This window comes from Phalaenopsis equestris, unplaced genomic scaffold, assembly GCF_001263595.1.
Source record: "Phalaenopsis equestris unplaced genomic scaffold, ASM126359v1 Scaffold000036, whole genome shotgun sequence".
In the NCBI taxonomy this organism is placed as follows: domain Eukaryota; kingdom Viridiplantae; phylum Streptophyta; class Magnoliopsida; order Asparagales; family Orchidaceae; genus Phalaenopsis; species Phalaenopsis equestris.
This window is the reverse complement of record NW_018164478.1, coordinates 5,750,733-5,767,846: the sequence shown is the minus strand read 5'-3', so window position 1 is coordinate 5,767,846 and position 17,114 is coordinate 5,750,733. Positions and strand designations below refer to the sequence as shown.

At 34.7% G+C, this 17,114-nt stretch overlaps 2 protein-coding genes across 2 annotated transcripts in view; both read left to right on the top strand.

The window, feature by feature from the left end:
• The window catches only part of LOC110018739 (E3 ubiquitin-protein ligase UPL2-like), a 67,519-nt gene that overhangs the window by 10,856 nt on the left and 39,549 nt on the right, over positions 1 to 17,114 (top strand). The gene's annotated exons all lie outside the window — the stretch shown is intronic.
• On the top strand, positions 7,219 to 8,451 carry LOC110018740 (homeobox-leucine zipper protein HOX6). Its single transcript, XM_020716154.1, has 2 exons — positions 7,219 to 7,846; positions 7,924 to 8,451. The coding sequence occupies exons 1-2, from the start codon at positions 7,460 to 7,462 to the stop codon at positions 8,281 to 8,283; spliced, it is 747 nt and encodes a 248-aa protein (XP_020571813.1). The 5' UTR covers positions 7,219 to 7,459; the 3' UTR covers positions 8,284 to 8,451.

Sequence of the window (17,114 nt, the reverse complement as noted above, 5' to 3'; positions counted from 1 at the left end):
GAGCGAGCGAGAGAGAGAGAGAGAGAGAGAGAGAGAGAGAGAGAGAGAGAGAATTTAATAGAGTTCAAATATGGTAAAGGAAAGAAAAAATGAGTGGGAGAATATGGTAGGGTTTAGGTATGTTGAAGGCAACAATAAGTGAGTGGGTAATTATGGTACAGTTTGGGTGTAATGAAGGCAAAAATAAGTGAGTGGGGTTCAACTTTATTGAAGATAAGAAGAAGCGAGTGAGAAATTGTTATTGTGTAGGATGGCTAAGACGTGGAAGAGATAAAAGGGATAAGGAAAGAGGGGCTTGGCTATGACGGAAAGGAGGAGTGAGTAAAAGAGAATTCATGGGAGAGATGAGAGGAAAAAAAGGAAACTCACCACAATTTCACAAGTTAATCCACATAAAACTTTGGAGTAGGAAAGAGAGTAGTTTTTACCTTTTTTTAAGGATTTCCTTAGTTGTCCTTGCTTGGATGATGAATTCTCCTTGTCTTCCTTGATGAGAGTCTCTACCTTATATGGAGGAATGAAAGAGAGAGGATTTTATACATGGGAGAAGAAAAAGAGGGAAGAGAAGGGAAATTTTTGCTATTGAGAGGAGGGGAAGGAGGGAGGTTGTGCGTATGGGAGTGGATGAGAGGGAGTATAATGATTTTGCAAAGGATGGGGGTTTAGGAAGACATTGGTTTGGAGGGAATCCTTTAAGAAATTGAATGAAAGGGAAGAAAAATTCAAATTTTTAGGGTGGTTATGGTGGTCGGAGCCCAAAAATACACCCTTGCTCATTGAAAGAGAAAAAAATCAAGGAATCTAATGGTGCAATTGGTTTTGGAAGAGGTGGTCATAAGCTTAAGAAATTTTTAATTTGAAATGCTAAGGAGGTTACAAGTGATTTTGGTGGTTACGGCTAAAATTTTGACCTTGGCTCATTTGGTAGTGAAAAAAACAATAAATTCGATGGTGCAATTGAGTTTGGTTGTAGTGAGCCTTTTCTTAATATATTTCGGATCAATATGGCCACCATCATATAAGAGAGATAATTTGGTGAATTTTGAATTAAAGTTTTAGTGGGTTATAATTGATTAAATTAAGCATTGTTATCTCATATTTATTTTATTTAAAGTTTGGTTTTAATTTGAGCTTATTTTGAGTGAATTATTAGGATTATTCTTTTTTTATTGAAACTATTGCCCAAATTATCATTGGCCTAAAAGGCTCCAAAATAGAGACCAATTTGGGTAATGAGAGATCTTTTTGAAAGATTTCTACAATTCAGATGCACTCATCACTCTATATTTAAAAATAATAGTTCGTTGTAATATTTTTATATAGGACTATTTTTCATGTATAAAAAAAAATGCAAAATTTTAGTTAAAAGTTATATCCAATCAACATCAAACTTATTTCATGATATATTATTTTCAATATCATGCTACCACATAATGAAATTTTGATCACTAAATTGTTCTGTGGAGATGAAACTAAACTAATTTCAGGGTGTAAGGAATATTATTCATGCATGAAAATTTGAAAATGAGACGTTGTATGTAAGAATTACATCATATAATAGTTGAACTTGTTTGCATTGTCCTTATATGTGATAATAAAAATCATACAAGTTCTAAGATGAAGTTTCAAGCTCTTTGATAATTTGAGAAGAAAATAATAATTTTGATGTGCATGTTAGTTAAATCTTATATCTTAGGTCAATTTTAAGGTTTGGTTGAAGTTGGTTATTTTTTTGTTTTGTTTTGGTATTGTTAACTTCAATTTTATTTAGTTAGATTTTAAATTAAGATTTAATAGGGTAAAGCACAAGTTTTAGCTCAAGTAAGGATCAAGTTATAACTTATCCAATCTTAATTTAGTCATCTAGTGACACTAGGAGGGAATTCCTATATCCTAGCGAGACTAGATATAAGCTGAGAGAAGATTAAAAAATGAGTGGAGTTTTTTTTATATTCATCATAAATCTTAAGAGATTTAAATCTAAATGATCCAACACTGTATTAAGAAAATAATAGACTTCACCGAGGGATGGAAATATTACCTTGGAATAGATCTAATCACTCGGATGAGGAAAATTTTCATGATATATGTTCTAAAAAACCATGATTTTTTCTCTTAATTTACGTGTGAAAAATAAAGCTTATTTTATTCTAAGTTATGGTATCCTTATGAGGTGGCTCCTTCATAGTTAATTAAATCTCAAGAGTTTTGGCTCTTGAAAATACTCAAGATTAAGTTTTGGCTTATATCTTTCCAAATCATCAGCCAATATCTGAGAGATGATAAACAATGAAGACAAAGATGGACAAATTTGAAAAAATTTGGTTGGAATTAGAAGATTGGATGAGCTTGATAAAATTTAATTTCACTTAAGTTAAGAAACTCGAGTTGGTATAGTTTAATTTCATTTTAGAGCTCCTTTTGGGTTGACATTTAAATTTGATATAGTTTAAGTTTGTTGTTAAATTATGGAAATGATGTTTAAGTTTGTTTTGTATTTGTTAAAAATTAGTTTATATAAGTCTTTAGAGATTATTTTGTTATTATGTTTGTTTCAATTATATTTTAAAATTTTTTAAAGAATATTAAAATTCATTTAAGAGTTATTTAGTTTGAGTTTATTTAAAGATTTGTTATTACTTATTGAAATTATTTAAGATTCATTAAAATTTGTAAACTTATTTTTAAATTTTGTTTAAACATTTTAAGCTGTATTAAGTTTTGGGCTAAAGTTCATTTAAATTAATTTAAGTTTATTTGGGTTATTTATGTTTATTAAGATTCAAAATTCCTCAAGTTAATTAAAGTTTATTAGAATTCATTTAGGTTTGTTAAGTTTTATTTCAAATTTTTTAACTTTGTTAAAATTTATTAAAGTTTATTAGACTTCATTCACTTTTGGGGCGGATGGGTTCTATGCCACAAAAGAAGGTTGAGTCTATGAACAGATGGTCAAGCCGGTCATCTTAACGTTCCTCCATCGAGTGCAGAGAAACGTATCTAACAAGTCCTCTTGATTCAGAGCTCGTTTGACGCAGCTTATTACCTGCGTCCAGCGTTTTCAAAACGCCGCGTCTGAGTTTGTTTCGGCGTTCGCTCCTGCGATCGCTAAACGCTGCGTTAAAATGGCGCTATTCGATTCGGTCCCGAAGAAGCTCCCGACATCCTGCGTTCGGCGTTCGGCGGGGGCTTATTACGGCCCAGCCCTCGTCCTCCCCGAAATCTCCCTCACGCTGCGCCCTCGTCCTCCCCGAAATCTCCCTCACGCTGCGCCCTCGTCCTCCCCGAAATCTCCCTCACGCTCGCTCGTTCCCGTCGCAAATTTCCGCAGGCCGCATATCTCCGTCGCAGATCTCCGCAAGCCCTCGTTGTCGCCCGCAGATCGCAGCTCTTCGGACCTCGCCCCGCTCCGCATCCCTCGATCTACCGCACCTCGGCCCGCGATCTACCGCACCTCGGCCCGCAGATCGCAGTTCAGTCGTTCTCGCCCGCAGATCGCAGATCTCCGCACCTCGCCCCGCTCCGCAGCCCTCGATCTACCGCAGAAAGGGTTTCTGCTCTGGAGATTGAGGTGAGTGATCAAATTTGTTGTTTTGTTGCTGCTGTAAGGTTGGGAATTTTGATTTGCTGTTGTTCTGTAGTTAGAATGTAGGATTCAATTTTTATAAGTTAAAATAGTTGTATTTATAAGTTAAAAAATTGCTGTTGTTCTGTAGTTAAAACCCTTTGGTTGCAATCCACCAATCGATCACAAATCACAAAGCATTAAAGGGTGTATATCCATTTTTATAAGTTAAAATAGTTGTATTTTTTGTGGTTTGAAGGATTTGGGTGGTATGAAAACAAAAACAAAATAGGTGTTAGATTGTTAATACAACAGAATTGGGTGGTATGTATGTAAATGCCACTTTATTTGTTGCTCTTTTGTTGCATAATGATTGAGTCCTCTTTTTGAATTTGCTTTTAATCCTCTTATTTTTTTGTACATGGAGAAGAAGCTACTATTTGAATTTCCAAATTATTGTCTTTTATGTAATCTGCTATAAAGTTTAAATATTGTTGAGCTTTTACAGGGACTGGCCAACACTTAGCACATAAAGATTCAAAAGAAAATTAGAATAGAAGCCACAATTTCAGAATTAGAATAGCCACATGCATCCTTTGCAAGAATGTGGCCAACACTTAGCACATAAAGATTCAAAAGAAAATTGTCGTTCAAGCTTTTGGGTAGGAAATAGCACAAACCTTGCAAACTTGAAGATTAGCTAACCTTTTCATCATTTCTACATTTCAATATACATGCATAGAATATAACCATTATTGTCAAAACTCGGATCCTCACAAAAATTTTCATTTGGTACTTCATGTCCTAGTAGTTTATATAATATAAATTCGATCATATACTCCTTCACAAAAGAATCTCTCCGGTGTTGATTATAGAGTTTTAGGAACGTCTTTTCAGTAATGTGAAAGAGTATTTGCGAAGCATCTTCCTCTTTACCTTAGGTCATGTGGTGATCTTACTCTTCTATTATCATTGTCGAAGACGCTTCCTATCTTCTATGATCAATATATTTTTTTTTTTCTTATGAAGTGTTTATTTACCCTCATGTTTTTGGTTTGATCATGTTATAATAATTGTTTTTGCCATTATATATCCTCATAGATCATTTATATTCAATCATTAGTTCTTTTTAGCAGCAAAAGTTTACTAATTTCTTTGATTGTTGCTCTAAATTTAGATTCCACACTTTTTGTCTACACCACTTCTTCTTAGTTCACGTAATACATTTTCATAAGAGCAATTGCAATAACTTGAAGTTGATTATTATGGCCTTGTGGTTTCAGAGTTCTATGTTTTTTTTTTAATAGAGAATCCCCTTCTCCGTGTTTGATTTGAAATACCCGAGAACACGATAAGTAGCTTGAAGGTTGGCAAAATATCTAACTACAGAATTAACTATTGCTGAATTTGGCAAAAGCTATTGCTAATAATGTAATAAGCTATTGCTGAATGAAAGCAAGGGGCAGTTATGTCATTCAACCACCAATAAGCTAGCTTCAATAAGCTGGCCCAAACAGCAAGCCAGATTATTCTGATAATCTACAGATTATCAGATTATCACAATAATCTGCTTATCAGCAGATTATAAATAATCCACAGCTGCGCCAAACAGACCCTCATCAATGCAAATGCTTTTATCTTCTTAGCGATGGTTTTCTTTTTCTATCCATCTCTGGGGTGGCATCGCTCCTTTAATCTCTCAAAGGCAACACGAAACAAATCATTTTCTGGGATATTGACTTAGGGATTTGGCTTATTTTCCATTGTTACACTCAAAAGCCAACCAATTCATATAGGAATGGATGCAAAGCAAATATGGAATGAAAAGAATCTTTTCACGTTTTATTTATAAGCATCAAAGGTGCATAAATAAGAGAAGTTCATTATTGAATCATTGATTAAGAATAAATGCGATCTAATTTTTACATTAAATTCTCTTATTCTTATTGCATCGTCGAATTCAAGAAATAAGATAATCAAGAAGCTAAAGTATGCACATAAAAAAGTGTCAGCACTGGTCTTGAGAAGATTTAATCGTCCAGATGAAAAGATTACAAAGAAAGATAACCCACTGACAAAAGACCATGACACTTATCCAATCAGGTGATACTGTCCGAGCCAAGCCAACGAAGCCAAAGCCGACCGAACCACAAGATAGACGAAAGTCGAGTAGAGGACACCAGAATGAGTCACTCAATCAAAAAGAAAGCAAAAGAGTATTCAAGTCAATTATCATAAGAAAGACAATTCAAGAGAATACTCAGTTCTCTAGTATCTTCAGCTATCTTAGGGACACCCTAAGACTCCCATCAGAAGTCAATGATCATCAACCAGATCATATCAACCGTCCGACCCATATCAACCAAGGGCAACCAACTCAGCAGATCTCAAGCTACCAAGCTGATTTTGCCAACTCAAAGCCAATTAAACTAAAACAACCGAGCAAAAGAACAATTGGAGAAAATACAAAAAAATACTAAAGTAAGTACAAAAAATATAATATCATCATATTGTGCACGCTCTCACCATAAATAGTGTGATCATTTTATGACTAAGAAACAATTGATACGATATATTATGTCATTATTTTTCACCTCTCTCTCTCTCTCCCTCTTCTTATGCTTTATTTCTTAGGTGTATTTCATGTGCAAATCATGATTTAGCAAAAAAATATTTTTTTTACTTATTAAAAAAACCATGTTTTCATAAAAATAAAAAAAAAATTATTCATTAATTTTATGGTCAATTTTTTTTTTATTTTAATATTATTAAAATCAGACAAATTATGGATGTGTCGGACTTTGAGACGTGTCAGGCGAGTGTATTATGGACTCAATAAATCGAAAAAACAAGATAAACATGAAGAATGAAACATGAGCGAGAAATGAGAATGCAGGCCCACGCCCCTGACCCGCCGCGCTAGGCCTGTTCGGCTCGACGTCGACCCCGAACCCCGCAGCGTATCCCACCCTCCCACGCATCTTGCGTTAAACTTCCACCTGTCTTCACACAAGACCAATGCCACCTCCATCACCCGCCACCTCCTCCTGTTGTCGGCCCACATCTTAAAGCGAAATCACTACTATTTAACGCAACATAATTTCCCTAAACTTCATTATATCAATCAACAAAATACAAATTTATTAGTATTATATTAATGATAAATAATATATTATATTATTACTTATGAATAATTATCTCATAGTAGGGCTGTTAAAACGGCTCGTTGTTCGCGAACAGCTCGTGTTCGGCTTGTTAAGAAGCTCGTTCGGCTCGTTATCGTTCGTAGTAAAGTTAACGAGTCAAAAAAGAACAACACGAACAAATATTTGTTCGTTTGTGTTCAGTTCGTTTTGACTCGAAATACTACTAATATGAGTAATATTTTTAAAAAAAATTAATTGAGTACAAGGATACAAATATTTATAATCAATTAAAAGTATTAAGTAAGAACATAGAATAAAAATTATTAAATTAGATTCAAATGATATTTTAAGTCTTGTCACAACTCTTAACATTTTTTGGCTGCGTGATTAGGGCTGTGAAAATGACTTTTTATTCGTGAATAGCTCGTATTCAACTCGCTAAGTTAATGAGCCGAATACAAACACATTTTTTTAGCTAAAAAAATTGCTCATAATCGCAATCATGAGGCGCCAACAAAAATGGGAGAGCAATGCGGGCCCCTAAGAAGAAAATGACACAGGAAGATCGATGTGGAACAAAGTCTGAAGCAACAGGTACGTGGAATCAATCTGAAAGACAGCTAGCAATCCAAGGCGGCCAAGTCCTTCACGCCACCTCCAGCCCGCCATCTCTCCATTGGCCTACTCCCCTCTCCCTTCTCCCTGGCAAAGCTTTTTTTCTACAACTCCCATCACTTTTCCTTCCAGTATGAGGGATTTGCAGAATGCGGCGGGGAATTTGATCGATATGATGATGCTGAGCAGCAGCAACAGCAGCAGTAGCGGGTATGAGAACGATGCTGGTTCTGCTGCTGCGGTGACAGGGGAGAAGAAGAGGAGGTTCAGTGAGGCGCAGGTGAAGTCGCTGGAGGTGATGTTTGAGGAGCAGGCGAAGCTGGAGCCGAGGAAAAAACAGCAGCTTGCCAAGGAACTTGGGTTAGAGCCCCGGCAAGTGGCGATATGGTTCCAGAACAAACGCGCTCGATGGAAATCCAAGCAGCTGGAGCGCGCTTATGCAGCCCTCAGCGCAGACTACGATGCTCTCCGTTCTTCCTATGATACACTCCTCCACCAGAAGAATGTCCTGTCGATGCAGGTTGAGGGAGACAGTTATTGATCATATCCCCTGTTTTCTCTTCTTAGTTTAATAATTAGGAGTTAATTGATGTGCAGGTGCAAAGGCTAGCGGAGATGTTGGAGGCTAATAATCAGCAGGATAAAAAGGAGAGTGGCAAGCAGTTTGACATTACTGCAACAGGAAGTGAAGCGGATCAGACGCAGATACTGAGCTTGTCATCAAACACGAACATTTCCGATTTGAAGAAGAAAGTGAATCCTTTTTTTGTGGGAAAGGAGGTAGAGCATCATCATCATCCGCACAAAACAAAGGAAGTAGGGGGAGGCAGGGTTTTGGTTTCGGAAGACAATACTGAACAAAAACAGTCCTATTTCCATGGTAATGGTTGGCCTTCGGATCAGCTGATGACTGGCGGTGGTTGCTCTCAGTGGTTGGAGTTTTTGTCTTATGAATAAGATTTTCTTCGTTTGAGGTGGAAGATTCAGTGCTGAGCCTCTCATTTCCCTGTCATCATCTGAGGTGGGTGATATGTATGAGGCCTAAATGCGGCAATAAAACAGGGGCCATAAAATAGAAAATGATGTTATATACCGTTGTAAATAAGTTGCGTGGAAGTTCCTTTTTGTAGCGTTTGTGGTTCTAATGTATAGCTTTTTTTAATGTATAATCTTTTTTTCTCTTTCAGTGAAACTCAATGTGTGTGTGTCTATATATATATATATATTAAAAGTAAAAAAATGGTCTATATATGATCAATCAAAATTTACAAAAAGAAGTGCTCACTAAAACTGAGCTCTAACGAAAGAAAATCCAAAAGATCTAGCAAGCCCCACGAGTAGACAACAACCCACGGTAAGTGAATCCGAAGTAGCAGCGCTCTTAGCAAGATAACTAGCTGGTTTGTTGGCCTCCCTTAATGTAAATGACCAAGAAATATTAAAGAGGCAAAATCAATGAAATCTTATTCCAAAGTAGGAGATTAAACAAGAAACAAAAAATTGCACCATCACAAATTTTGAAGATTAACATCAAGTCAATCTCAATTTGCAAGTAGCTAAGTCTTAACTCACTGGCAAATTGACAATAGCAAAGGACGGCAGCTAGTTCTGAATAAGGCGCAGAGATAGGCTTACATGGTGCATAAAAAATAAGATACATTCCTTTGATTGGCCTATAAATATACCACCCAAACCTGTTCTGTGAGGCCTAAGACTTCCATCAATGTCAACTTTGAACTAAGGGAACACCTGTTTGATCCATCTAACCAATTGAACAAAATTACGAAGATTAGGCATTTGTTGAATTTGGAATATAGACAATAAAAAATCCAATCCTTGAGAATGTTTTATCTTTATATTATTGAAAGTCCAGACCTTATGTATGAAAGCTTTAATATTAAACACAATTCTTACCTCATGATGACAGAGTTGATTATGCTTTTTAGAGTTCGTCTCCATCCAGATAAACCAACAAATTATACAATGGACTATACTTGTTAGATGAGCATTAGATTGCTTCCACCTCCATCTCTCCAAACAGTGATAAAAAAAATGATAACCTTCTCTAGGAATAGAGGGGTTAAATAAGTTGGTCACATTAGTCCAAAAAAAATAGGAAATCCTGCAAGAGTAGAAAAGGTGAGTGAGAGATTCCTCCTTCTATCTACCCAGAAGGCAAGCAGAAGGAACATAAAGACCGTTGAGCTTCAAAATGTCATTCATGTGAAGAAATTTGAATTGTAGCCTCCATGTGAAAGGGGATTATGTTGATTTTAACCTAGTATTCCATATGACATCAAAACCAATATGAAAATGGTTAGCAAAAGGGGAACCAACTATCACTTTACAAAAAGAAATAAGCACAACAGCTTTTATTCTCCTGTAATCTTCCTTTTCCCTATAAAGGAATGTCAGCAATGTGATTCCTCCATTCATTTCTCAAAGATTAAGTTGTTTGGGATAGTCCTGCCCATCCTCCTTCCAAAGATTATAAACCTTCAAATTGCAATAATTTGAAGAAATTATTGATTACAATATAAGATTTTGACAACCACCGCCATTTTCAAAAGAAACTAGATTTCAAAGTTACAATTATATGCATAGTTTAACTTCCTCAACTTCTTAATGGTCTTTTGAATGTTGTTCTCAATAATCATAGGTTCCAAAATCCAAAACATCTAAGTTTGTGAATCCAGAAAAGAATCAATAATCTATTAGAGGCCTCAAGCTTAGAAATGTCTCATTCTAAATTAGGAAGTTAATTGATTTACTCTCTCTAGTTACTCTAAGAGGAGTCCATTTATCAATATTTATAAGTATTCCAACTAAGGATTTGCCTTCATAATTTAGCACAACATTTGGGTCAATATAATTAAGTTCCTTATGTTCCTTTCCTTTATGTTTATTTGAGTTTGCACTTGTCATTACCCTTTTAAAGCTTCTTTAATAGATTATAATTCCTCCATAGTGATTAAAGGCAGTGAATTTACCTGTTCTTCCTAGGTATGTAGTTGTTCTATCAAGATACCAGGTTGAATACAAGTGTCCACTAGTTGATCTAATTCAACCTCTTGATTAGGATGTCGTATCTCATTAATAACATGAAAGTACTTCAGTTCTCCATTATTTTTATTAGAGAGCATCTCAGGATTATTGTTGAGAGAGAATTGGTTAGGTGGATATTGTTTATCAAGTATTTCTCCTTGAGTAACCATTATTTGATCCTTGTTTGGTATTTGTTGATTATTTCTAGGCTTATACTTGTTTGGTCTTAACTAAGGGTATGTAATGAAACAACCATCAAAATTATGTCCAAATAATTTATATTTGGAGCAATACTTTGGTTTATATTCAACTTCTACTTTTTTCCAGTAGCCAGTATTAAGAGTGGCCATTTAAACTTCATCAATTGAAGGAAGATGATATTTTTTTCCACCATGAATCTAACACATGAAGACCCAGACTTAAAGTGGCCAAGTTTACTTTCAAAGGTTGGTCAAATATAGCTTCTAATGAATACAGAACTTGTTGATTGAAATAATGAAGACTTAGACTCAGGAATGTGATCCAAATTTGGATTATTGGTATTTTAGTGGTTGGATCTAAATTAGGTGTTTACTTAAGAGCTTTCATTTTCATATTATCAATGAACCATAATTTACTACAAAAAAAGCTTAGCATAATCCTCCTCACTCCCAAGCTTAATGATATTGTGTCTCCCATCCAACTTGCCACTCACCAAGTAGTTTCAAATCTCCAAAGAATTTCTAGATTAATTCCATATTTGGATGATCATATGTAAATTTTCCAAATAAAATAATTTTTATAGGTTCAATCAAATGTTGAGTATCTTCCTGTTAACTTTCTTCAAAAAATTAGAATCCAAGTTGCCCATAAATTCCGAATGAAATGATTGAGTAAAAATCAAAGTGCAACATATTAGATTTGTATCCTTCTAAAACATCAACAAAGAAGGGATTAGACATTGTTAAAAACAAACTCTAACCAAATTCAAAACTAAAGGCATCAATAAACCAACAAAACGATCAATGTAACAGTACTCGCGTAGAAGCCACAAAAAAAAAATCATATCACCAACGACAAAGATTAAAATGATGAAGTTTAACAAGGAAATCTGAGGTAATCATTACAAAGAAACCATATTCAAACCCTAAAAATTGGAGAGGAAAAGAATCTTGGTAGCAAGCTCCCAAATCCCTCTGTTTCATATACATACATACAAGGTTTAGAGCATGTGTTGGTTTTTTGCATGAGGTGAGTTTCTGTGGTGAATTAGAGGGAAGAAAGGGAGGGAGTTGTTTCGGGAAGTTTTAGAGATAAATTTTTAGAAATGGGAGGAAATTTTGAATTTCAAAAAGGTTGTGTCGGCACTTTTTTTTGTGTGGGGTTTGCCCGTAAGAAGCTGTCGGTCATCGGAATTGAAAATCCGTTGCCCACGTCGGAAGGACGTATTTTTTTTAAAATGAAGTCAAACTGACCCCATAATTTTTATAGTTTAAATGCCTGTATCTATCCCAAAGGATGAACAATGGAATTGAGGGTGAGGCTCGATTAAATAAACTAGAAATTTAATCAAAGTGGATCCCATCTCATGATATTTCAAGTTAAAATATGGGCCCTACCCTATGAGAGAGAAAATTTTGGTCAATTTTAAATTGGAGGTTTGGGTTGGTTTTAGTATATTAAATTAAGTATTTTAAGCTCATTTTTAGGTTGGTTGAAGTTTGGCTTCATTTTGAATTCATTGTGGTTTGATTATTACAATTATTCTTTTTATTATTGAAAATATTGCTAAAATTACTTCGGCTGAACAGGCCCCCAAACAGATTTGAATTTAAGTGTACAGGGTTTCATTTGAAAGATTTCAACAATTCAGATGCAATGACAAAGTCTTTTTTAAAAAAATAATGATTCTTTTAAAATTTTTTTGTGGGACTATTTTTTATGCATGAAAACTTAAGTACAAACTTTTATGTAAAAATGGTGTCCGGTGACCTTCAAAATAGTTTGCACGCTCTTCATATGTGATTATAAATATTATTCAACTTACATAATATAATTCTAATCACAGGATTGGTTTGTGAAGAAAATAATAATTTTAAGATGGCAATTCATATATGAGAAATTGAACTGAAAAAAATTTATGTAAAAATTGTATCATACGATCTTCAAACTTGTTTTCAAGATCTTCATATATAATAATAAACCTCATGTAAATTTCAGAATTAATTTTCAAACGTTACAATAATTTAGAGAGAAAAGAATAAGTTCAGGGTGTTTGTTGGTTTAGGTCACTTTTAGGTCAATTTTAGGATCTGGTTAATGTTGTTTATATTCAGTTCTATTTTGATTTCGTTGGTTTTACTTTTAATTTAGTTAGATTTTAGTTTTGTTAGATTAGATTTTAGCTCAAGAGTTAGCTTAAGTGAGATTCAACTAAATACAAGCCTGGGAAAGGGTTCATTGGAAATTGAGGTCAATAATAGGGTTAGGGTGTAGTTAGAAAATTTCATACATGGTTATTATTCTTTGGTATGTATTAGCTATTGTACACCTTGTGTGTTGTTTTGTATGGTTAATAAGTTAGAGTCTTTTGCATTAGAATTTTAGGGTGGGTTTTTTGTATAAGTTTTCATATCTAATAAGAAGGAGCATAACGATTTAAAAATTAACATAATTTATGTAGGAGTTGTTTAGTTTTTCTCCCACTAAATACGATCTTTTATACATTGCATGAGATAACCTATACTAACCTTTATTTTATAGAATGAGTCTTTTTTAGACTTTTTCCTATGCACTTTTAGAGTCCCTTAGGAGAAATTGTATTGAAAATAAGGTATGATCATGAGTCTTGAAGCTTGAAGGACTGTGTAGAGAGGACTAAGAGTTGTTTGCTCGTGGCTCACACCTTAATTTTATATTGTACATTTATTATGTAGTTTTAGGATTAGATTTGTAAAAGTGGAGCCTAACTTCCATTTTTCTTTTTTTGTAGATGTAGCATGTCTCGCAGCACATAGTCTTTTATTCTTTTATATTGAGTATTTATTTCTCCGCTTACATGTCCTCACTCTTTTTTATGCTTATGGTTTTGTCTGGATCCCATAAACTCTTTTAGGTAAACTTTGTTCTATAAAAGTTTAATCTTAAAATATTTATCTTAATAAAATTTAGTGTTAAAGTCTTCAAGATTTTTAAATCAACATTTTTTTGTTTTACTTTTTTGCATGACCTTTGAGCCAGAAATAATATGATGATAACTACATGGCTTTATCTCCTTGTATATTAATAGTTCCCCCGTGTCTAGAATATCTTACATGATTATATTAATGTTATATGTCATAAAAGATGTACAATTTCTTTCTAACTTAACTGACTAAGCATATCCATAGGGTATTAGAGCCAGTCCCAACTAAGATGGAATATTGAGTCTTTTGTGGGGTAATTTGGCTTTATAGTTGGATGATCCATCTATCCTTTTACTTGGTAGGACATGTAACACATCTACTAAATGAAGCCAAATGCCCACTTACAAGAGCCCAAGAATGTACCCAATTAAGAGCCCATTCAATGCTCATAACAAGAGCTATATCAATAAGAAATATTTGAATTTTTATTTTATTATTTATATTTTAATTTTAGTTTTTAGATTATTTAAATTTTTAAATTTGGAGGATTTTATGGCTAATCATAAAAAAAAATTAGGAAGGGGGTTAGCTCTTTTTTCGTGGGATGTGGGATCGATATATGGTACTCTTTAACTGCATTATTACTTGACACGTACTCTTGCATGAGGAATCAACTTACTTCGCTGTAAGTTTCTGCTCAGCAGGCTCTTGTTCGGTCCCTACTTTACGTACCCTAAGGATTTTGTATCCTTATAAAGTTTATGGGTGCTAGCGAACTACATCGTAAACCACTTCTTAAAACCATTGAAGGAATTTATAATTCCAACTGAGAGTCTATTAAACCACCTGAGAGTTGAATCTCTCAAGGTGATGCAGAACAATCATAATTTTGATGTGTCAGAAATTCTGTGAAGGCAGATTGCTGACTCAAAAGATGCAAATATGATCGGTTGGATTGCTCCAACCTTTGAACCTTGAACTTTTTCGGTAGTTCACCTTCAATGATATGCCAGGAGAACTCATTCTCCAACCGACGACTAATTTATGTCCCGCTTGCAGTTTGCTTTTTATTATGGATCTGACACTACCCAGACACTGGGACTCCTCCACTCGTTTGGCTGCTTGATTCGTTTGGTGACCATGAGGCTCAAGTGTTTGTGGACTAGGTTGTGGGAGAGGCTGTGCTCTCCCCTCAGACACTATGCAGGTCAATTCCGCAATTTGATCCGCCACACGGTCTTGAAGTCCTTGAATTTGTTGCTGCATCAATTCTTAGACGAATTCCACGTTGGAAGTTTCTCATTGTTGTGTTCCCTCTCCCCAACGTGCTTCTCTTCTGTTGAAGTCCTAATTTCACGCTCACCGTATCTTTTAGAGTGTTGAATCTTAAATATTCTATGAATCACGCTAAAGGAATAGACTGTTGGTCGGATGAAAGAAAAGAGAGTAGGGGAAAAATAAGACTCAAGTAATATTAAATCTCTTGGAATTTATCCAATAGTCCCTTTTTGTGAAAATAACCCTCCTATTTATAAGTCACAGAAAGCGTATAGTAAATTACATGATTGTCACCCCCTTAATGGGAACGTCACCGTCATTTATGAATTATTAAACTTTTACATATTTGTAACTAACGCAGACATACTTTGACCATATAATCCTTGCTTGTGCTTGACACTGTTTCGTATTTGTAACCGTTTTCATGTTCGTAACCATTTGATGTGATCATTTCATCATCTTCTGCATTGTCACGGATTCATTTAAAGCCGCTTCTCATTATTGCTCTTCGAATGCTCCTCATCGGTGGGTTTCTGTTTTTGCTGTTGGATTTCTCATTCTATGAATGTTTGCTTCATTCCTTCACTCGGCAAGTTATTTGTCAATTTCTGTGAGCCTCCATCCGGTGATAATTTGCATAATTCTAATTGTCTCAAACTCCTGTCTATTTTTCCTTGACTGTAGTTTAATCCGCTTCTTGGTAGCAATGATTGTGTGCGGACTTAATTTTCTTTGTTTACGTTGGAATTACTATCTAAATCATTCTCAAGCATGCTTTTCTTGTGATAGAATCCACAGGGGCAGTGATGATTACATGCATAGCACTCGAGAAATTGCTATTTACAAAACTAACCATCAAACTTTATAACAAAACCCCCAGCTACATTTTCATTTCTCTCAGGAGCTGTTTGGCAACGGATTTAGTCCCGTTTGATGCAGGATTTAAGCCAAATCCTGCCAGACAGTCATTTTGCGCAAAATAAATCCTGAGATTCTGTAAATCAGGATTCCGCGCAATGTTGTAAATCCCATAAATCCTAAATCCTATATAAGTTAGTGGATTTAACTTTGCGGGGCTTGAGATTTAAGTTTGCGAGCTTCCGATTGTCTTCACCGGCCATACCTATTTTCTAAATCCTTGCTTAATTTTCCAAACATTTCAATCGAATTTACAAAATTTAGTAAATTCATTGTCACACAGACTGCCGACTTTAACCCATTCAGGATTTAGTAAATCTGAATTTATGGGATTTACTAAATCCTAATAACTTAAATTGCATCTTTTGCCAAATAGTCTCTCAAATTCTCAATGTTTTGATGTTGGCACACCCAAATGCATAGGATCAGCGGTTCAAAAAAAAAAAAAAAAAAAACATGGGTATTAATTTTGTAAATAGCAATGTTACAAGTGCTATGTATGTAATTATCCCTCTATTTTATATTGGGAAATTTACTGAACTGTTCTGGTTTCCTTAGCCTCCATCCGGTGATAATTTGCATAATTCTAATTGTCTCAAACTCCTGTCTATTTTTCCTTGACTGTAGTTTAATCCGCTTCTTGGTAGCAATGATTGTGTGCGGACTTAATTTTCTTTGTTTACGTTGGAATTACTATCTAAATCATTCTCAAGCATGCTTTTCTTGTGATAGAATCCACAGGGGCAGTGATGATTACATGCATAGCACTCGAGAAATTGCTATTTACAAAACTAACCATCAAACTTTATAACAAAACCCCCAGCTACATTTTCATTTCTCTCAGGAGCTGTTTGGCAACGGATTTAGTCCCGTTTGATGCAGGATTTAAGCCAAATCCTGCCAGACAGTCATTTTGCGCAAAATAAATCCTGAGATTCTGTAAATCAGGATTCCGCGCAATGTTGTAAATCCCATAAATCCTAAATCCTATATAAGTTAGTGGATTTAACTTTGCGGGGCTTGAGATTTAAGTTTGTGAGCTTCCGATTGTCTTCACCGGCCATACCTATTTTCTAAATCCTTGCTTAATTTTCCAAACATTTCAATCGAATTTACAAAATTTAGTAAATTCATTGTCACACAGACTGCCGACTTTAACCCATTCAGGATTTAGTAAATCTGAATTTATGGGATTTACTAAATCCTAATAACTTAAATTGCATCTTTTGCCAAATAGTCTCTCAAATTCTCAATGTTTTGATGTTGGCACACCCAAATGCATAGGATCAGCGGTTCAAAAAAAAAAAAAAAAATACATGGGTATTAATTTTGTAAATAGCAATGTTACAAGTGCTATGTATGTAATTATCCCTCTATTTTATATTGGGAAATTTACTGAACTGTTCTGGTTTCCTTGCCTGACAACTATTCAACCAGAAACTG